This window comes from Nipponia nippon, unplaced genomic scaffold (genome assembly GCF_047370975.1).
Source record: "Nipponia nippon isolate SJK-2023a ecotype South Korea unplaced genomic scaffold, ASM4737097v1 scaffold_12, whole genome shotgun sequence".
NCBI classification, from domain to species: domain Eukaryota; kingdom Metazoa; phylum Chordata; class Aves; order Pelecaniformes; family Threskiornithidae; genus Nipponia; species Nipponia nippon.
The window spans coordinates 1,462,917-1,483,562 of NW_028262313.1; the positions used below are offsets into that span (position 1 = coordinate 1,462,917).

The 20,646-nt window shown below is 50.1% G+C and overlaps 2 protein-coding genes and 1 long non-coding RNA gene across 5 annotated transcripts in view; 1 reads left to right on the top strand and 2 right to left on the bottom strand.

Annotated features, from left to right (window-relative positions):
* Positions 1 to 2,491: 2,491 nt before the first annotated feature.
* GLOD5 (glyoxalase domain containing 5) lies at positions 2,492 to 6,403 on the bottom strand. Its single transcript, XM_009474580.2, has 4 exons — positions 6,362 to 6,403; positions 4,369 to 4,519; positions 3,351 to 3,506; positions 2,492 to 3,138 (listed from the first exon to the last, which is right to left on the bottom strand). Exons 2-4 carry the CDS (start codon positions 4,510 to 4,512, stop codon positions 2,986 to 2,988), a joined length of 453 nt encoding a protein of 150 aa, XP_009472855.1. The 5' UTR covers positions 4,513 to 4,519; positions 6,362 to 6,403; the 3' UTR covers positions 2,492 to 2,985.
* A 2,174-nt stretch (positions 6,404 to 8,577) lies between these two features.
* On the top strand, positions 8,578 to 13,010 carry LOC148056636 (uncharacterized). 2 transcript variants are annotated; one of them, XR_015702680.1, is made up of 4 exons: positions 8,578 to 8,714; positions 8,867 to 8,970; positions 10,315 to 10,433; positions 12,047 to 13,010. It is a non-coding gene; the product is annotated as an uncharacterized LOC148056636 (long non-coding RNA). The 2 variants fall into 2 exon arrangements; XR_015702681.1 differs by having other exon boundaries at positions 10,323 to 10,433.
* LOC104021090 (exocyst complex component 1) overlaps positions 8,963 to 20,646 on the bottom strand; it is a 31,588-nt gene continuing 19,904 nt past the window's right edge. For both annotated transcript variants that reach the window (XM_087748977.1, XM_009474579.2), the window contains 8 exons: positions 15,370 to 15,488; positions 15,044 to 15,154; positions 14,617 to 14,687; positions 13,784 to 14,024; positions 13,136 to 13,319; positions 11,870 to 12,069; positions 9,533 to 9,727; positions 8,963 to 9,417 (listed from right to left, as the gene is read on the bottom strand). In XM_087748977.1, the coding sequence (XP_087605103.1) occupies positions 9,262 to 9,417; positions 9,533 to 9,727; positions 11,870 to 12,069; positions 13,136 to 13,319; positions 13,784 to 14,024; positions 14,617 to 14,687; positions 15,044 to 15,154; positions 15,370 to 15,488 (1,277 nt within the window). In that variant the 3' untranslated portion in view covers positions 8,963 to 9,261. The remainder of the gene's footprint in view (positions 9,418 to 9,532; positions 9,728 to 11,869; positions 12,070 to 13,135; positions 13,320 to 13,783; positions 14,025 to 14,616; positions 14,688 to 15,043; positions 15,155 to 15,369; positions 15,489 to 20,646) is intronic.

Genomic DNA, 20,646 nt, shown 5'->3' on the forward strand with positions numbered 1-20,646 from the left:
CCAAAAACATCATTCCATGCTTCACAGTCCAATGAACTGGAAACCCACAGATCCAGCGCCTTCCAAGCCAGCCATTAGCTCAGCGTTTGTCGAAGGAACCAATATGTGTGACAGAACCGAGCTGGGCTTCAGTGGAGGGAACAATGCATCTCAGTGGATTATCAGTGATTTCCGTGTCCTAACATTTGTTCCAATGTTCCCATTTCCATGCCTTCTGCATCACGCAACGCTGCCATGTAGCAGTGGACCTGAGCAGGAGAGGAGGGAACTCACACCTTTTACCTATTGGTGCTGGAGCAGAAAAAAGAGCTTTTCAGTTGGCTTTCAGGCTACGTTTTGTCCCTGAGCTCCAGAAACCCTTCCAAACCTTATTCACATCTTGGCTGTCCCATCAGGTGCAATCCTGACACCTTTCAGCAGGCGGTGTGTAAAATTAGGAAGGGAAGGCACAGGAAGGCTGGTAGGTCCAGCTTTCCTTTTATTGGGCCCCTTCTCAGTTGAAGCAGTAGTGGCTTTTCCAGAGCATCTAGGAGCTGAAGGCATACCTGAGATTGTTTGCATTCATGGTATTTCCTCTAAGAGCCTACGACCCTGAAAACACCTCCAGTGTCCCAGCCCAGGAAAGTGTCTCATTTGTTATTTCCAGTTTCGAACAGCAAATGTTTCGTATCCTTTACTAATTAGGAGGTCCAAACCACTGGCAAGGGAAGCGAAGCCCTAAAAGGAAAGGAAAAAAATGGCCTGTGAAAATTATAGCCTAGCTTGTGTGACACTGAGGGTATTCAGCCATTAATATGGTGCCACCAAAGTCCCTAACTTCTCCTCTCAGGCTGAATAAGAAAAGAGCCATTGTCCTTCTTCCTGCTGCTGTTCCAAGATAAATGACATTTAAAATTAAGAAAAAGAAACATTTCTCCACAAACATATTTACAAGGAAGCAAGCTCAGTGAATGAAAGGACGCTCGCAGGGCAGAGCCAGGCAGGCTCCGTGTTAGTAATCAATCAGCAGCCACAATCCCACGCCAGAAATTAATGGGGCTCCGCTGGCACAAGTGCTTGGCCAGGGAGAAGCGCGGACCGGTAGAGAGCAGGGGAAAGCTGAGGCAGGGCTGGCAGGAGCAGGATGCCGCCGTCAGACCTCTCCCGTGGCCGTCGGCCCCCTCCCGTGGGCAGGACCCACCCGCGGGGCTCCGCGGGAGGGCGGGACGCCGCCAGCGCCCTCAGCACCCTGGAGAGCAGCCGCCGGGAGCGGCGGCGGGCGCTAGGACCGCGGGGGCTCCGCTGCCGGGGGTCCCTCGGGGGTCCCCCCCGGGGCTCCGTTCGCAAGGCGAAGGCTGGGGGGGGTCGGGGGCTTCCCCCCACGGCAGCTCTCGTCTTTACTTCCCACAGACGGTTCCACGAAAGCAGCTTTCGTCCCCACGGCCACCACTGGCATGAGTTTTGATAACCTGAAGCACTGAATTTTTTAGGGCGTTGCATTTTTTCGCACCATTTTGGATTTGCCACGACACGCCAGCAGAAAAAAAAATTAGTACAGTTCAGGGATTATTTCAGTTTTAGAGAGGATTTTGACTGCAGAGGTCAGAAGAGTCCTCTCTGCCTTCCCGCACTGTTTCCGTGATGATAAAGTTGCTACCGCAGCGCGGCCGGCGGGGGAACTGCTCTCCTTGAAAAACCCCAAGTCCTTCTTTATCATTTTATGCTTTTTAAATAATTGAGGAATTGCTTTTTAAATATTTAAAGAAAAGAAAACTTAGGAAGTGCCACAAGTAACTGAGTGCCATGGGTCAGGGCCCGGGCGGGCGCCGGGGCAGGCCCCGCACAGGGATGAGCCCTGCCTCCCTCCGTGCCCTGCGGGAAGCCCCATGCCACAGCTCCTGGAGCAACTCTGGATGCCTCTTCTGGACAGAGGAAGGCAAAAGTCTTGGCCTTCCTCTCCCTGCTCCAGAGGCTTCTCCCAAGCTCTGGACGTGTTGCCAATGAGGGGTGAAGTTTTGCAAGGAGGCCGCTGTTCCAAAAACGAATGCCCGAGACAGAGTGCACAGGAACGTGGCATGCATGGGGATGGAAAGGAGGAGCAAATCCCTCCCAGTTGCTGTGCAAGGTTCCGTCCTTCCCTTGGCAGCCGGGATGTGCAGGCCAGACACGTGCAGCTGGTGCAGGGGCCAGAGCAAAGCTTTACTGGGAAAACAGGGCAATCAGACTGGGCTGCAAGGGGGAGCCAACATTTTCTGCCTGATGCCAACATCTTCTTAGCACCTTATTTCCCCTTCATCCCTGCATAAATCTAGGTGAACTCACTGGCTTTAGACACTCTCCCCTCCATCCGATCTCTGCTTTTTGCCATCCCGGGTGACAGGAACCCTATAACTCTATGCAGAGCTGAGTAGGAGGCACAGAGCTTCAGCCTCAGGAGCGCTTTGTGTGTCAGACACGGAGGCCAAGTTCCCAGTTCCCAGGCGGGAAGTGGGTTTCAACAGTCACAGCTGGACTTAAGCCACTGGCTTGGTGTGAGAGCCACCAGTGCCAGCCAGCCTGAGTCAAGCCAAGCAGGCAGAGGGAGAGGCAGGGAGTCAGAAATCTTCAGCTGTGTAAAAGTGACTAGTAAGAGGAGAGGAATGACAGGTTCTTTTGTGTTCATGGTGGACAGTGTAGAAATGAGGGGCTTCAAATGAAGCAAAAGGAGTGTGAGACGTTAGGAAAAATGTCCCAACAAGAGCAGTGCAGCAGCAGCAGGACAGATCTTCCAAGAAGGTCCTGAAGTTTCCACTGGTGGTGATTTATAGAAGCAGGATTCACACCCAGGGGTGAGAGCTGAGCAGGCTGCCTTGGGAAAGCTCTCAAGGTTCATGCAGCTCTACTTTTATGGCTGGGATTTGAGACTTGTCCTAGGTTTGCAAAATAAAAGCTTGAATCTCAAACTGGCCATCAAAAGCCTGGCCTCTGCATCCTTTCTCCTGCTGGGACACAGTGTATGGGTTGTGGTTAGGGTTCCCCTCTGCTGACTGCAGTCACGTCTGTGCTGTACCTGGAAACCTCGATCAGGTTCTCATCGGGGTCTCGGAAGTAGACAGATGTTATGGGACCCATGGCACCAGTTCTGGCCACAGGCCCTTCTTCAATAATCACCCCACAGGCCTGGGAGGAGACATAAGAGCAGGGGTTTAGTGCTTAAGGTAGTCTTATCAGGGTGTTGTGCACTCTTCCCCCCCTATCCTTGAAACCGTGAGCTGTTGTGAGACAATTCTGACATTCCCCAAGACGCAGACCCTGAAAGTGTCACTTGGGAGGCTCTGGCTTTGTGCCTCTCGGGGTCACACTGCCCTGTGGACACTCTACGCCTTCCTCACCTTCAGATGATCCACCAGCTGGTCCAGGGGCACCTGTGTGATAAGGCAGATATCTGCAGAGCCGGGGACCGGGCACCGAGCCTTGGGTTCAAATTCCTTCCCAACCTCATGTAGGTTAAACTTCTGGTTGCCAAAATGTAAAGCTTTGCGATTTCCCTGTCCCCAGAGAAAAGAATCAAAGTGTAATGAGGCTTACAGGGCTGGAAGCCTTCAGCATCCCCTCACCTGTGTAGTCCTAAAAGTCCTGGGGACCTGGCTGTAGTCCTGCTAACTCTGGGCCCTTGCTGTGGCAACCCAGGACAAGAACTGACTGCTGCAAGGCTCCCATGACATCCCTCAAGATGTGGACTGACCCAAGAAAGTCCTACAGCCACATGCAGATACTTCCCAACCATAACGATGTAAGTTTTCAGTTTGGGGCACCCTCCATCCTGCCTGTGTGGCAGCCACACAAGTAATGCCCAGGCTGGCACTGCAGTGGGAGCAAAGATGAGGCAATGGGAAGAGGGTGAGGAAGGAGGTTGTGGCACCGCTTTTCCTTGCAGATTCTCAAGGAGATTTCTGCAGGCTCCTATGGCAGCTGAGTCCGGAGACCCCCTGGATATGCAGGACAGTGACCTGCCATCCGTGCCCACAAACTGAGGCTCACTGTAGCCTTGGGATGTGAGTGCAACTGTTCTGAAAATGTTAACCATCTTTTCCTCTCTTTGCCAATGGAAATATCAAAACAAGAGCCTCTCAGACATCTTTACAGGATGTGTGGGTTTGAGGGTTCTCCTCCTTCAGTCCTAGAAATTGTTTTTCAAAGAACCTTTCTTTTTTTTGTCACTTTGACTCCTTCTGCAGCATGGTTTGGACTTTCCTCTAAGTCAGCTGACTCTGTTGAAACTCAGAGCTTGATGGCCTGCAGCTTGCGCTGGTCCTACCATCCCCACCCCAGGGAGGTGCCCCAGAGACCTTATCAGAGATCCACAAGGACCAGCCACTGGCCCAGAACTGCAGCTCCGGGTCCCCTTACCTTGAAAGTCACCACCTCCATGCCCAGGACTTTGGAATAAAAGGCCACAGTGTCCTCAATGCTCTTCACAGTCAACACAAGGTGGTCCAGGTGCTGGATGAGGCATGAGGATGGACTCATACACTCCTCCTTCGAGGACATCATCTCAGAGCTGGGAACCAGCATGCAAAACCACAGAACATGAAGGTTAGGAGCATCCAGCTACTCAGGGAAGTGATCCAGGCAGCTGTGAACTGAACTGAGAATGGAGATCAAACAGCTTTTCTTTTGGCCTGTGGGTGGCACAAGTACAGAAGCAATAAATTCTCCTTTCTGGAAAGACCTCAGACCCCTGCTTTGCTCTGGTGGGACCTGAGCATGCCAGAGCCCCTGGCTGGGGCCAGATCTGGAGGACCAGCTGGGTGACCTCACTGAGGGCTGACGTCACCAAGACGCTAAGCTCCCAATGCACAAAAACCTGTGTGCACCAAGGACGGACCATGTGCGTGATCCTTCCCTCCAACCCCCTCTGGTGTCCTCCCAGCCTCCTTCATGTCCAAGTGTGGACACTCATCCAGGTGGGGCAAAGACAGAGAGTGAAGACAAGCTGTGGGACTGAGCCCAAGGGAAGAATGGCTGAGGACTCTGGCACTGTGACATGGTGGCTTGGCAGGGGAAAATCAGGTTTAGGAAAATTAAGAGTGCTGTAAATATTTCAGTGACCTACTTGTCACTTTTCTGCTTCACTTTAGCCCCTTCTGCACCAGAGCAGGATCCCTGATGATCCTGCTCTGATGACTCCGATGACCCTCTGATGATCCCTGAACCCCTGATCATCAACACACATTTAAAGCAAGCTCAGGCTGCTTAACTCGATGGCAGCAGATGTTCCCACTCTTCCCCAGAGCCTGGGAGCACCTTTCCGCCAAGCTGTGAAAAGGAAATGGATTTGGCTCTGGTGGCCTGACTGATATTGTTGGGAGGGCATGAAGTTTTCATTTCATTTTGGTTTTGGCTGATTTTACCTTCAGAAAACCTGGCTGTGGAAACTAGGAGGGTTGTGACAAGCCCCTCAATGACAAATGGAGTCAAGTTTCCTTCAAATCAGTAACAGCTCTCTACTTAGATACGTTTACTTCTCTCTCTTAGAAAGCCCCGAATCCTGACACAAAGGACAATTCACTCTTCTGAGACCCTCAACAGTTTCTCCACTGACGCCCCTGTGCAAGGGAAGCTTGACACTCCTGCTGCCTCTCAGAAAAAAAACCAGGTGGAAAATAAACCCTCTCAACACTCACGCAGCACAAAGTGGCACAAACCTGGAAAACAGCCCACAACATCAACCCCTTTTTGCCTTCAAACTGCTGGACGTCTTCAGCAGGCAGAGGGCGAGGCTGATGCCAGAGGTTCAGGAGATGCAGCATGAGGGCACGGGGGATTTGATAGCCTGGATTTACAGTGGTTCTTGGTGTTTTCTCTTACGTTGGGTTCCTACCCTCGAGCATTGCCCTTCTGCAGCAGAGTGCACGGGAAATGGCTGGCAAGGAGAGATCTCAAAGCCCCGCTGACGGAGGAGCAAGGTCAGCATAAAACCAGGCACAGTTTCACCAGGGCATCTGCTCACTGCGGTCACAGGAGCTTGCTTGGAGCAGGACCCCGTTGTCCCCAAGCCCAAGCTGGGACTGCAGCATGGCCTGGGCTGTGCCCGGTGATTGCACCAGTTACAGGGGGAAGCTATTAACAGAGGCAGCAGAAAATCACCACTCCTCCTTGCTGCAGATGGCGTTTGGTGTTTCACAACCTCACCTCCGAGCAACCCAGGCTCAGTCCCTCTGCAAAGTCCTTTCCACCCAGGAAGTTTTCCCGGGTGCTCCCAGGTTGCAGGGCCCTTGTGTCACAGCCTGCCGCTCCCACCTCCTGCCTAGCAAACCTCGCCCGTACAACCCTCTCCTCCCACGTGAGCACCTCAGCAAACAACTGCAAGGAAATCGGGCTGCAAAAATAGGCTGAGTACCTGCGAGAGAGGATGAAGAGCTGGGCAAGCCAGTGCCGGATAGTTCCCTTATGACCGTCCTCTTCCTGCTGCCCGGAGCCGAGCTGTGCGAGCAGCAACGTCACAGCAGAATGGGGGAGGAAAAGCAACGAGATTAGAAACAGGAGCTCTGGGCACGGCTCTCCGCAGAGGTGTACCTTGACCCAAAGGACCTGGAAGTCCAACTACATAGAGTTGCTTGAAAAATCCCGGAAAAAGAGTCTGGATATTTCAGCCACATATCTTTCCCTTTGCAAGGGAAAGATGTGTTAACGTGCTATATTAAAGCACACAGCTGACCTTGGTGCTCAGACAAGGGTGACTTACTGTTAAGAAGAAGCAAGGATATCCCTGGAGAAGAGGACCTGTGGCAAGGGGCTGCAGCAGGCTCCCCACCTCCCCGGCCACGGGCAATGTGCCAGTTCATCTCTTTGCTGCCAAGATTATTTTCTACCATGCAACATGCTGAGGTCTTGCTGCCCTGCAAGGCACTTGCTGTCCCTGGGAGCACTGCAAGATCCCACCAGTAAAAGATGTATGAGCTGTAGGTGCCATGCTAACAGCCAACGTGTAGCAAGGAGCAATGGAAAAGGAGCCTCAGGGTGATGTTCACAGCTTTGGGCACCTTTTTGGACACCCCTTCCTACAAACAGATGTGTCCAAAGGGGTTCTCTGTGGCCCAAGGCAGAGTTAGAGGTTTTCTTTTTCTTCCTCTACAAAATCCAAATCTGTCAAAGATAAAATGGAGTTTCAAAAGGTCTGAAGCTCTCTGGGCAGTTGGCTCCAAAGGATTGAGTAGTTCAGGCTGCGGGAAATCTGCAGGGCAAGAGGTTCAAGGCACAGGACATTCTGTGTTAAAGTCGTTCTGCCTAGACCTTCTCCACCCAAGCTGACCATGCTTCACTGTGCACAGCAACACGCCAAATAAAACCAGAATTTCTGATATGTGGAAAGAGCTGAAAATGTTTTTTGCCTCAGGTCAAGGGAAAGGACATCTGTGGGTTGCGGTGGGAGGGAGCAGTGAAAGTGCCTGTATCCTTTTTGTACATCCTTTTTGGATTTTTCTCCCCTAATTGTCCAAGTTGGCCCACAGAATTTCCCCCAAAGCTACTTCATGGGTTATCTTCTACTGCCAACTAGCAGTGGTGAGGGTGAGTAGGTTAGACAAGCTAATCCCAGGACGCGCCACACCACCCTCGTGCCTTCCTTGCCTTGAAGGTCACGGTGGGTGTACTCACACTGGAGTAGGCAGAGCTGAGGTGGAAATCCCACAGCTGGAGCTCAGCGAAAAGCTGTTCCTCCCCAGCACGGTGGTGTCCCTTAAGAGTCTGCCAGTGGGGGGGCTGCCACCGGTCTCAACACAGAACAACAGAAAAGAAGAGGATGACAACGCTCTGAATGAGGAAGGAGGCTCATAAATCTACCCTTACGGAAAACAGACCACATTTATTTTCAAACCACAGGTGACAGCCCACTCCTGTGGGCTCTGCAGCAGCCTTGTGCCAGCTGGAGTAGGGCAAGCAGGGCAGAGAGCCACTCGGCTCGCGCTGCAGCCTCGCTTGAAGGAGGCTGTCGACACCTCTTCCCTCTGCCAGCCCCTGATTTTCACAAGACATGCAGGAGCTGACTGTCTTGGTGATTTCTGCTGTCCTGTCCACTCCAGCTCAAGAGGTTCAATAGCTACACAGGGCTGGCAGACAGAGGGACAAGCAGCAGATGGACCTCCCAAACCTCATCTTCTAGGGAAAAATCCTAATATCTTTTCTTTTCTAAAACTCCCAAAGTTGTTCCCACAGGTGCTAGTAACAAGACCATTGACACAGACGCCTGCCAGGGCTTTGAGGGCACTAATTGGCCTTAAGAGCCCTGACCAGCCTCACCTGGGGGCTTCCACCCACATCCATGGGCCCCAGAGCATATTTAAGTGCTTCTCAGAGCCTTCACTCTATGTTTGAGTTCTAGTGCAGGGGTGCTGATCTCTAGTCAAGTCTCAGATGTGCCTCTACCTGGCCAATGACCCTGCTGGTCTGAACTTCAGCTTATAGACTGATATCCTGGTCCTTGACCCTGTGTCATCGCTATGGACTTGGTTGTTATTTTGTACTGAGCCAAAGAGTTCAGGATCTTCAGTTTTTTAGAGAAGGTTATAACGGACAGCATGTTAGCCCCATGATTATCATTGCGAGATACAGAGGCCATATTTCCAACAGCAAAAATATATTAGCGAGTTGTGATGTTGCTACAGGAGGCTTCATAAGAAAATGGGGTAAGAACGGGCGACTCCCTGAGAGATGAGTTTGGATCTCTGTAGCATTTGCTCCACTCCAGTTTACATGTAAGTAAATCCTTTCTTAGCTAAAAGCAATGAAACTTTTTATATTAATAACTCTGAACTTTCATCTGTCTCTACTGAAGAGCTGGTAGAGCAATTGTGTGTGTTCTGATACCTGGATATAGAAACTCTGTGTTGTAACCCTCTTGTTTTAGCACAAAGTCACAGTGAAAGCTGAGGGTAGATAAAAAGGAGAGAGTTCCTGGAGAGAAGATGCCTTTCACTGTTCAGCTGTGCTGGAAAGTGGTCTGCTGAAGAGGTACAGCACTGGCCCTCACTTTGGTAGAAATTTGAGGTTTGGGAGGGTTTTTTTACTAGCTGCATAGTGGTTTCTTGGAGCAGGTAAGCTGTGGTTTGGGTCTAACTCCACTTCCCCAAGGGAGATCAAGCCTAAGACTGACAAGTCAGAGGTACTTCGGCACTAAGCTCAGGATGGGACCCCCGTATATCAAACTTCAGCTTGGGAAGGGGTTTGAGTTTAGCTCCTGAAAGGTGTAGCTGCAGACAAGGGTTCCTGAGCTGTTCCCAACAGACATCCAGAGGGTTGCCTCTACATGTTGGACAGAGTGATGGAGTTAAAGTAGCTCAGCAAGTCCTCCATGGTGAAGTCCATAGCAATCCCTGACCCTGCGTAACAGCGTTGGATCAGATCCTCAAACTCTTGGTACTGACGTATGAACTCCTGCTCCATAGCGTGCCACACCACCTAGGGAAAAACAGACCATCAGCTCCCTTCATCAGCCTGGGACAGCTAGACATGCTTTGCAGTCCTGAACCCTGCAAAACATCATAGCATTACACCCAGATCACGCTCCAGTTACCGGCAAAAGATTTGCCTCTGGGGAGAGATACTTGTGGATTTTCCTGTAGAGGGTCTCAAGGGCTCTTTTGACTTCCTTGCCAGGGTATTTTTCAATGACCTTCCTCAGCTCTTGCTTGCTGTAGGCCAGCTGAAAGCTGACCTCTTCTTCTTTCACCCCTTGAGCCACACGGGCTTTTACTCCTTCAAAGAAGTGCTGGAAAGGCAAGGAGACATTCACTGATGAGCTGCCCTAAGGCAGACTCCTGCATCAAGGCTGAAACCTGACTGCTTTCCTTGGTTCCCTTCCCATGTCTAATTAAGTGGAAATGAAGTATTGGAGATAGTTTATCCTCCAGGAAAGCAGGGCATAGGGAATTTCATCAGTTCTCTTCCCTCCCTGTTCGGCAAGCAGCATCTCTAAGGGTTGCAGCACCATGGAGCAATGGGACTGCTGGGAAAAATCACTCATGTTCCTTGGTGCTTCATACAGCTTTGCTTGCTACAGAGGGTTGGGAGCCAGAGGTGGGGTTGGGGGATCCCAGAATCTGCAGAAGTGTAAAGTGAAGCTCAAGTTTTCTCAGTTCTCCCAGGATATTGTATGAAAGCAGGAAAGGCTGTGCTGTAGGGAGGAGTTTCAAAAGAAGCACATGTCCCACCCCAAGCATGGCTGTTGCTTGAGAGCTTAGGGCTATGCAAACCGCAAGGGATACAGACCTCAGCTAGCTTTCAGAAAAGTACCAGGAGCAGCGTAGCTCCAGAAAAAGCTCAATGCTGACAAATATTTTTTTTTTTCTGCGTGAGCTTTTCAGACACAGAATCTGTCAGGCTGGAAGGGACCTCAGGAGTTCTCTATTTCAACCTCCTGCTCAAAGCAGGTTCAACATTGAATTCAAACGAGGGCACCTGGATCATTTCTCAAGGTAGGTCTTGAAAACCTTCAAGGATAGAAACTGTGCAACCTCTCTGGACAGACTGTTTCAATGCTTTATTATCCTTATAGTAATTTTTTCCTTCTATCCAGCTGGAACCTTCCTTTTAACATTTTCTGACTGTTGTCTGTCATCCTGCTGTGTACCTGAGTAAACTTCTAGGAAAGGTGGCTACTAGGTACCTCTGAAAGTGTTTCTTCTCCAGGCTGACCAAGTCCAGCTCTTTCAGCCTCTCCTCACCATGTTGGTGGCCCTCCACTGGCCTTGCTCCAGCTTAGCAAAACCTCTTGTCACAGGTTGATGTGACATACATCTCTCTCTCTTTCATGATGGTATTGATGGACTTGGTATTCCATGTCTGGTCTAGTGAAGGCTGAAAAAAGGGAACGATCACTTCTTTCAACCTACTGTCTACCCTCTTGTTTGTACAGCCCAATAATCTGTTTGCTGTCTTGGGTATTTCCACTGCGATTTTGCTGTGGAGAAATATCCTAAATCCTAAGGATTTTCAGAAGAGAGGTTCCTAAATGTATAAGCTGTTTTCAAAAACAGAAGTGGGCTCCTGCATTACTCAGGCCCCTTTGCAACTTCTCTTGATGTTAGGGAATTGTGCTCAAACCTGAAGAGCTATGTGGTCTGCTAGAGAAGGCCATGTCAGGACTCCAGAAATCCCTGAGCAGAATGCAATCCAAGCACCCTCATTTGTTACTCTCTTTGCTTTGGTGAGACTGATGAAATTATACTTTCCCTCACAGAGGAAGGATTTGAAGCCATTAACACAGCAGGGCTGCAGGTAGCATGAGACACCGAGCTGAACAGTCAAACCTACAAGATGTTTGACAGCGAAGACTGGAAACAAATTGAAAGTAACAGGCCCTATAAATAATTCAAGCTGACCTCAATCTGTGAGACATTTTAGGCCAGTGAGAAGAGAGAAGGTGCAGAGTGAGGAGGAGTCTCGGGAGCAGCCATCGTCTCTGGGAGGAAGGGGGATGCCTCTTTGAGTTAGCAAAGCCAGATGCTCTTAACTCAGTTAACAAAGCAGCCGCTTGGGAACCATGAAGCTGTGTTAGACTTATTAGTCCAGGCAGCCATGCAAAAAGAAACTAGCATCTGCCAGATGCAGTCACGCAACCCAGAGCAGGGGTCTGAGCAGGTCCTCAGGCTGCCGCACAGAGGCTGAGTTGCAGAGCTGGTACCAGCATCTGATGCTCCTGAGCCCTGTTTCTGCTGAGGCTGTGCTGCGTGGTGAAACCCAGCAGCAAGTGGTCATAGAAGGTGTGGGAACCTTGGGGATGTGACAATACACCGGTATAATCCCAGACTGGATTTGGGGAGGGGTGATTTGAACACCAGTTAATTCATGATTTTGGGAAGTGCAGTTGCCCTTTGAGACCCAGGCAATGGTCAGTTTATCCTGTACTCACATTGAGCTTCTCCAGTGGCTGGCCCAGGTACTTGATGACATATTTCTCCATGTGCTCACTATACCTTTGCTTGGCTTCTCTCTTCTTGCCCTCCAGGCAGTGGATCTTCTTTTGGCACAGGAAGCAGTGAATGTGGTGGAAATTTTCCATCATGACCATATCTGTGTTCACCTTCAGGTTTGCTGAGGCGAGACTATTGACTTAAAAGAAAGGAACAAATCGGGTATGGAGAGAAGATCCTGCAGAGACGTCCAAGTCTGGCCCTGTCCAAATCTGTTTCTGACCTGGGTGCCAGAGCATCACGTCAGCATGGCACCCGCTCAGCCTGCCGAGCAGAGGCATGGCTCATCAGGCTGCCAGCCACTTGCCAGCTGGTCTGGAGAGGGCGAGAGCTTGAGTAGCTCATTGTGCATGCAGAACAGAGGGGGCCCTTCTTGCTCATGGCAGTAAACATGTCATTAAGCTGTCTCATTTGAACCGTCTGACTTCTTCCAGTACCGGAGCAAGTAACTATCCGTAATGCAAATACTGATCCCTGTTCATTAGCTTGACTCCCTATCTCACCTGCTTTGCTGTAAACACTGTTGGAGCCTGGAAGGGGCTGTGTTCATGGATTTATGAATTCCTGCTATTCAGTGAGTCACCCCAGGCTCATTTGCAGGTAGGAGCTGCCTCTCTACACCACCTTGTGATCTGTGGTTTGGAGGCTTGGCACTGGTACTTCTGCAGCCCCTCAGGTGCTCTCCAAGCTGGGAAGCAGGGTCCCTCCGCTGGCAAACAGCTGTGAGCGCCAGCTGGGACAACACAGGGACCTGCTGAAAGCTACCTGCCTTGCTCTCCCAACCCTTCTCTCCCTACTAATACGCCTTGGTGTTTTGGGGGAGTTGCTCTTTGGCTGCCACTGCTCCCAAGACCTCTGTGCTTGTAAGAAGAAGAGTCTGATCTGCAGTGAGGAGCTACTCCCTCTGCAGTGGGAAAGGAGAGGTTGACATTTAGATTCAAAGCTAAGCACATGTCTCAGCCCTGTCACAACAGGGACTGCCCCGGTGTGGCAGACACCATGCACCTGGCATGCCACACTCTGAATGTGTCTGATGCTCCCAGGCTCTTGCTCCGTGAAGGCAGCTTCAGCCCCAGGCAGTGCCTAGGAGGCAGGTAGCCTGTACCTACCCTGCTCTGGTGGCTCAGCTGATTGCGAGTAACTCCTGAAGCTGCAGGTATATGCTTGCCTGACTGGTGCATCCAGCTGCCAGCCTTTGTACTCACTGCTGCTGAAGACGCTGCTGGCCAGCCTGAGATGTGCTTTGTCCAGCTCTCCTCTCCGCCGAGCTGTCCTGAACGCCTCCTCCGAGAAGTTCACAAACTCCTCAAAGCGGCTCACGGAGGGCAGGATCCCACCTTTCATCTTGCTGGGCATCTTTGTCTCCTCAATTTCTTTGCACAAGGTCCCCTGGCAACAACACACAAGACACAGCACTCAGATCTGATGTGGCCCCAGCCTCATTTTACAGCACACTAAGGCATAAGCAAAGTAATCCACTGTGTGTACTACTTTCTCAGTTTACAGTATCCTCTGTGGGAACATATGTGAGCTCCCTTGTTTGAGGCTGGACATCAAGCTGTGCTAGCTGTTCTCCTGGAGCTGGCGTACCTGGTCTCCCAGGCTGCTTGGTCCTGAAATGCGTCCTGCTGTGCCAGCAGAACAGGAGAGCTTGGCTCCAGCCCTCTGACATGCTGCTGTCACTCTCACAGCCTCCCAATGAGGGTCTAGTCCTCCCAAAACCAAAGAGCCAGATCCCTGCCTGATATAAACGAGTCCTGCCTTCAATGAAGATCATGCTAGAAGTTTAGAAGATTCTGGAGGAGGTCAAACATCACTCAGGTCTACTTGGGCTTATTCCTACTGACACTCACAATGTATTTGTTGAAGCTGCTCTTGGCCAGGAGCAGCATGTTGCCCAGGACAGTGTTGAGGAAGGACGAGGGGAGAGCTGAGGAAGAGCCCCACATCTCAAAGACGGAGTCGTTCAAGGTAACCAGGACCTGCAAGCAGCCGAATGAGTGGACCTTATTGCAGACATCCAGAAATCCTCTCAGCTCCGGTTCCAGGCAACTGAAGATCTCGCTCAGCAGCTGGGTTGCAGGTTCTTCTAGTCTTAAAAACACAAAAAGGTAAGCAATTAAAAGGGGAGGGGCACTGGCCCTGTGGCCAGCTGCAGAGGCAAGGGCAAAGCTAAAGAAAGAATCAAAGCCTTCTGTATTGCAGTGGAGCCTGTTTATGCTCGGGTCATCCTTCAACTCTTCACTATCTCTGCTTGTGAGAGGATGTTGAAATGTCCTGTTTTGCCAGTGAAACGAAAAAATGCAGTGTTTTTATGCTGACATTTTTATAAGATTTCTGTTCCATGGTATATTTTCGCTTTATGACATTGCTAATAAGGAAATAAACCCAATCAAAACAGCGTTTTCCATGAAACATAAACCTCGCTTTCCGATCCACCCTGAAGTAGAGCCACTGTGCTGGGGAGAGGCAGAACCAGGAGGGTCTGCTCAGCCTCTCTGCATGCCCAGCTACGATGCCTCCTGATTTTTGCTATCCAGGGTGCAAAATTGAGACCACTTAGTTGACGTCAGGATGGTTGAGTGAAAAAAAAAAATCCCTCCATCCGTTCCTCAGGCAGTTCCTGTAGGACACTCCAGACCATGCCCCTGTCAGAGCAGCCAGCAGTATCTCATTGCCCACGTACTGGCTCCGAGGCTTGGTGCAAGGAGGGTCCTCCTGAGAAGCCATGCTCTCTCCTCCCTTAGTGGTAGATGCCTGAAAGAAAGAAGGGGATGGAAATTATGATTTGTCTGCCCTCCCTCAGAGAGGAAGACTTGAGATCTGGGTTTCATTTCTGCTGCCTCATATTGGAGTGCTGTGTTTAATGCTTAGAGATCCTGTGATTTTGCTGGAGCTATCAATTAAGTTCAATTCAATTCTTCTCTGTCATTGGGAGGTCTTAAGCTTCCCCACTACTGACACCACTGACGGTTGCTAGAGGACAAGAGCTCAGGAGAGCTCGGATATCTGACAGAGGTAAGCAGCCAACCCGCTGTGCCTGCTGAGGCTTGTATCGAGCTGGAGGGAGGACTGGCTAATGGGACTGGAGAGGACATAGTCCTCACACTTACCTCCAGCACCTGCAGGTCTGCAGCCTCCTGGCTTAGCTGGAAGAATTTCTCAATGAACTGCTGCTCCGCGGTGCAAAGGGGTTGCAGCTCTCTCAGCACCTGCTCCAACATCTGCTTAGAAACCATCAGGCATGTTAGAGAACCCTTCTAACCGGAGTAGATGTCCACGTCCACCTGAAGTGACATCTAAGCCAGGTCAGCAGTACAGAACATCTCTGCTTCTGCTCCAGGTACACAGCAGTGGAGAAAGGGCCATGAGATGGGTTGCAGCACTGGCACAGCCATTATGGGACACATGAAGCCTTTAGAAAACCTCAGCTCCTTACCTTGATGACATTGCCTTTCTCCGGCATGTCCTCCTGGCCTTCTCTGATCCCAGGGAGACTCCATCGAGACTGCTGCCTGCTCCCCATCGCCATCGGCTTCTCTAAGCTTTCCTGAAGACCTGCACAGTATGTGGGTAGGCGGTTAGACATCTCCATCCCTCTTGGCCTCTCCAGCTCCTTTGATCATTTTAACAGATTTAAATGTCTCTTTTTATGTCTGATCTTATGTGTGAATTGGCCTTTTCCTGTTAGATTCAGATATATGGGGGATGCAGGTTTTGCTCTCTTTTTTAATCTGCCTTCTTATCTGTTTCTTTCTTTCATGACCCTCTTTTTTATTTCACTGTCTGTGATGCTTACCCCTTTGCTATTTAGTGCTTAATACTAACTCTTGTGGACGGGGGAGTGAAAAATCCTAGGTGATAAGATCATAAATTGGCAGAAATGCCTGCAAGGGTTTCAGGAAAAATGTTGCTTAGTTTTGATGGTAAATTGCTATAAAACAATATCCAGGCAGGGGGGAGGGTTGGCTTTTCTCAAAAACTAGCCTTTAAAAATCATAAGCATTCACCTGGAAATTAATGTACTTTTCAAACATTACCAGTTTTTATCACACTGTTTTCTTTGGGTGCCTGGCTTAAGTGGAAAAGTTGAAAAATTTCTTTGAAATGTGCATTAAAAAATACTATTATACTCACGGAAAGAAATCAGTGGGGAAACTTGCCTATTATTTTCTAATTAATTCTAAAAATTGGTGTCATTCCACTAACCCCAGAGGTCCCGGGTGAGTCAGGCCAGCTCTCTGTTTCTTATAACATCTGAAATATCCTTATTTGAGCCGCTACCTGCAGGGCTTTTACCTTTGGAAAGGGTTTGTCAGATGTCCTATATGCTGAGCAGGAATGAGAGATGACAGACAGCCCTGCTCACGACCTCAGCCTTGCTAAAACCATGGAGAAAATTAATAAGCTGCTTCATAATCTTTTTCCCACCCTTATGCAAGGGGTGATGATAATTTCACTTGCTGGGAAGTGGCAAAACCAGGAAAAAAGTATCTCCCCACAGCAATGGGAAAGAATTTCACGAGCCTGTGAATTTTAGTGTGGAAAAAGGAATGGGAAAATGAGGAGAAAAGACTTAATTATTGCCTCACTATTAATTATGAACAGCTTGGGGTTTGCCTTCTAAACTCTCCCATAATACTGAAGCAAGGCAATAAATCATCAGGTGGTATATTTAGAAGCAATCGACATAAATAATCCTTTATGAGGGCAGGGAATCAACCCTAAAAATTCACTGCCACAGTAATTAGTAGAAAGAAAGAGGCAGGGAGAGTTAGAGCGAGCCTGGGATATTTTAAAGCAGGGATGAGGGATGTTATCAGGCAAGTGTCCTTGCAGCCTGGGCTTTCATCCATGCAGCAGCTCACCCCAAGGAGCAGCTGAGCAGGTGAAACGTCAGGAAAGACCTTGGATGAGGTTTCCGCAGAACTTCATCAAAGCCAAACCTTCCCTGCAAAACAGCCTGAGACCAACCAATTTTGCAGAAAATATTTCAGCAGGAGTCTCCGAAAGTCCCCAGGAGCTGGGAGAGGCTGTGCTCACTTTCAGTGTCCGTTGCTGCCGAGCTCCTTCAGCAGAAGGAGGTGTGCATGCATTTCCAGGGTGCTGCTCACCCTGCTGAGCCAAGAAGAGGTCAACTTCACCTCCGGAGGGAGGTGATGCTCTCCCTCCTACTTTGTCCCCAGGGTCTCCAGGGGCAGGCGGGTGAATCTCAGTTGGCAGCACCGCAAGCCCCAGGGAAGGTGCCTTTCTGCAGCTGGCAGAAACTTCGTGGATAAAATTTTCTAAAAATGCCCACTAATTGCACTCTGCAATGCTGTGGTGGCTGTCGTTTCAATGTGCTGCTCGCATTAATGATGGGCTGAGAATCCACAACCAAGCCTGGGGCTTCCTACCTGTCCCAGCCCTTTTCTCAGCCCAGGGAGCAAAGCACGGTGCCAGCACACCCCAGCGCAGGCAAAAGCTCAGCTCATCTCGCCCTGGCCGCGGGAGCAACACCGGCAACAGGCAGATGCTTGTGGGTGATTTATAACAGTGCAGTAACGGGCTTGTAGCCACCAAGGTGTCCTGCTATTGCTGCAGTGGGTTGCACGGACACTGGGTTTTCTCCTGGGATTTTAATTACTCCCATTTTGTGGGACTCGCATAGGCATTAAAGACAGCCAAAATACTGAAAGGAAATCACTGGTTTAACATTTACCAAAAGGGGATCAGGCAGACTGGCTGTAACACGTGCCCTACACTATCTTTTTAATTTAACAAGTCCGTTTTCATAAAGGGCCTCTTTAATAGCATCTCTGCCCCAGCGATGTCCCCCATTTCAATAGCATTCTGAGCGGACCCAGCTGTGCTCTGGGAAGAGACAAACTTGGGTGTTTTTATTTTCTATCACCCAGCAGAATTGAAGTCCCTTCCTCAGAGCCCATCAATCACTTTGCAAATAGGAACCAGGGCCTCTTTATCCTATACACAATCTTTGTTATTTCCTTCTCTTTAAATAAAAGCAATCGCCCTTCTTTAGGAAACGGCGCTTGATCACATTATCTTATAAACCATGGATCGAGGTTTGCTTCCCAACTGCTAATTCCCCAGGCTTGCTTGCTGCCAGCACATTCATTACCTCTTATCAGGAATTCCTTCCTATTTTTAAGTGAGAAAGAGCATGTTTCCCCAGGAAAAGCTGTATCCAGGCATGGAGGAGAGGGGTGTGAGAGGAACATTATCTTTTTTAACTATTTGGTTTCCCCCGTGTGGCAGGTGAGGCAAACCGTACACCCCTCGCTGCCGGGCTGAGCACAGGAGCCACGTGGTGAGCCGCTCCCCGTATGGGTGAGGCATAAAACAGCTGAAAGTAAATTGGTCCTGAGTAGAATATCTCATTACGATGACTGTCTTATTGGTGCACACACCCCTTCTTCTGAGTGGGGTGGGCAGTCCTGGACATCCATAAGGACAAGACCCAGCGCCTGCGGTGTGGCAGCACAGAGATGGCAAAAGCAAGCAAGCCCTGGAGAGCCACACGACCTGGCCGTGTCCTGTCCCAATATGTTATTGCCAGCTCCGACAGCCACCCCAGGGAGAGCTTTCCTCAGGCACTGCATCTCTGATGAGCTGGAAAGGAAGCATGGGAACGGTGCTCTGTTCTGCCCGGGGCCCTCCACCTGGGCCAATACCTCCTCACGAGGTGTCATCGCCAAGCCATCACTGTCTGCTTGAGCGCAGGTGTCCTCCCTGGTGTCCAGATCGCAGCAGCGGGGACTGCCAAAGTGTTCGAAAGGTGGGTATCCCAGATCCGACGAGTGATGCATCGAGTGCTCCAGCGCTGCTGGGTCCCTGGCACCTCTGAGGAGGGAGGAGGACATTCAGGGTGACAACGCGTGTTGTAACAGCCCCGTGGGAGAAGCGTCTTCCTTTACATGCTATCCTTTTTCAGAAAGTCTGTATCTTAATATTATTCTGGGATTATTATTACTGCCTCATTTTATTTTCCTGTTATCTGCTTGCTTATAGGCTTTCCTGAGTCCTCCAGCATCAGTGACAGCTTGTAGCACCAAGTACAGCAGGTTAACGGCATTACGCACAAATAATTTCCTATCACCGCTTTTCAGCATGTCACTTTGATTTAATTGCCTGTTACCTTGTTTTTAAATCACAAGGAGAGTAATAATGTCCCATTGACTTTCCCTACACAACTTAACTTTTGACCTTTTTTATCATGTCACTACTTATTTTTTGTTCCTTTTTAACATGTCACTACTTTTCTGTTGGAACCAGCAGAGAGACTTTGATCCCTGTTTTTCCCTCTCTTGTCTCCATAGTTTGGCAAATCATTCTGGCATGGAAAAAGAGGTTTCTGGTGACTATAAAAATATTTCCTGGAGGTGTTCGTTTTTTCCTTTTCTAGCAAAATTTCAGAAAGGAACATTTTAATTAAGGATTGGTATCTGAGCTTCTACTGTCTCTTTCTTCCTTCAAAGGGGATAATTTTTTTAAAATAAGTCATGGGGAGAAAAAGCCCAAAGTTTTTCTTTTTCCCCTCCTCTTCTTTCCAGTGGCAAAAGACTATTTAGGTGAAATTTTCCTTCTTTCTTTTCAGGACTCGTGTGCTCTGTTGTGGGTACCTGTACCAGCATTGCCCAGCCTGGTTTGGTCCCGTGGACTTGAAGGTCTCCTGTTTTCCTGGTATGTGTGGCTGAGTGTCTTTTCCAGGGGAACTGGCACTGGGCAGGGAGGAGCTGGAAGGGGTGGTGGGTATGTCGAGATACCGCTGTGATGCACACCCAAAAACGGGAGCTGAGAAGCGCTCCTGCGTCCCCCTCTTCAGACACAACCACCGGCATCTGGGCATTGCATTCTGCTGCTGTTGGCCCACCCTGGACTGGGACTGACTGGGGCAGTACTGGGAGTGCAACAAGGGGGTGAGCAGACCCAGCGCTCAGGTCCACTCGTGCTTCTCGGTGCTGTGCCCCTTCGCCTCTGCGAGGTGGGAGTTGCTGCAGCTGCCGTGATGCGGAATAAGGCAATGCCGAGTGCTCCCACCCGGAGGGATGCGGGGCCAGTCCACAGCCACAAAACTTGGGATGCGGAGGAAGCTGCTTCTGTTACCCCAGCGTGGGAAAAGCTGCCAGCAGAAGCACTGTCCTATTCCCACTCTTGTGCAAGTTGCTGCTAGCACAGACTCTCTGTCCCTGCTTGAGGCTCACCGGGTTCTTCATAGTTCCAGGGAGGAGATTACAGCAAAACACCCAGATATTAGCTCTTCCCTTTATGGCCAAATCTGAAACCGAAGGAAAGGGCCCTGGAGGGCTACAGAAGCAGAAATCGTGCGACGGTCTGATCCTGCAGCCTGGTGAGCTTCAGGGTAGCTCCCTCCAGCTGCTCATGGCCCAGGCTCCCTAACTATCCCTTGTACCCCACAAGAATGGTGTGGACTTCACCCCAGAAGACAAAGGATGGGCAAATATCAGGGGGCTGTGTCAGCTGGACAGGGGCTATTGGTGTGGTCACTGCTGCGGGGCCAGCACAGCAACTGCAGGGAGGCAGAGACCTTCGCCAGGATCCTTCAGCCACCAGCCCCGTTTCCTTCCCTTGGCTTCATCCTCTGGCTCTGGACACAAGTGATGAAGTAGGTGCAGAGCTGGAAGAAGCCGAGCTAGCATTCTGATAGACTAAACACACTGTGCACAGTGGTTTTTGACATTCAAGCAGGGCCAAG

Excerpts from the sequence above, each read along its gene's own strand:
- GLOD5 (XM_009474580.2), bottom strand. The coding sequence starts at position 4,512 with ATGATGTCCTCGAAGGAGGAGTGTATGAGTCCATCCTCATGCCTCATC. Across the intron at positions 3,507-4,368 it reads TGGAGGTGGTGACTTTCAAG|GGAAATCGCAAAGCTTTACA; the intron begins GTAAGGGGACCC and ends CTCTGGGGACAG. Across the intron at positions 3,139-3,350 it reads AGCTGGTGGATCATCTGAAG|GCCTGTGGGGTGATTATTGA; the intron begins GTGAGGAAGGCG and ends GTCTCCTCCCAG.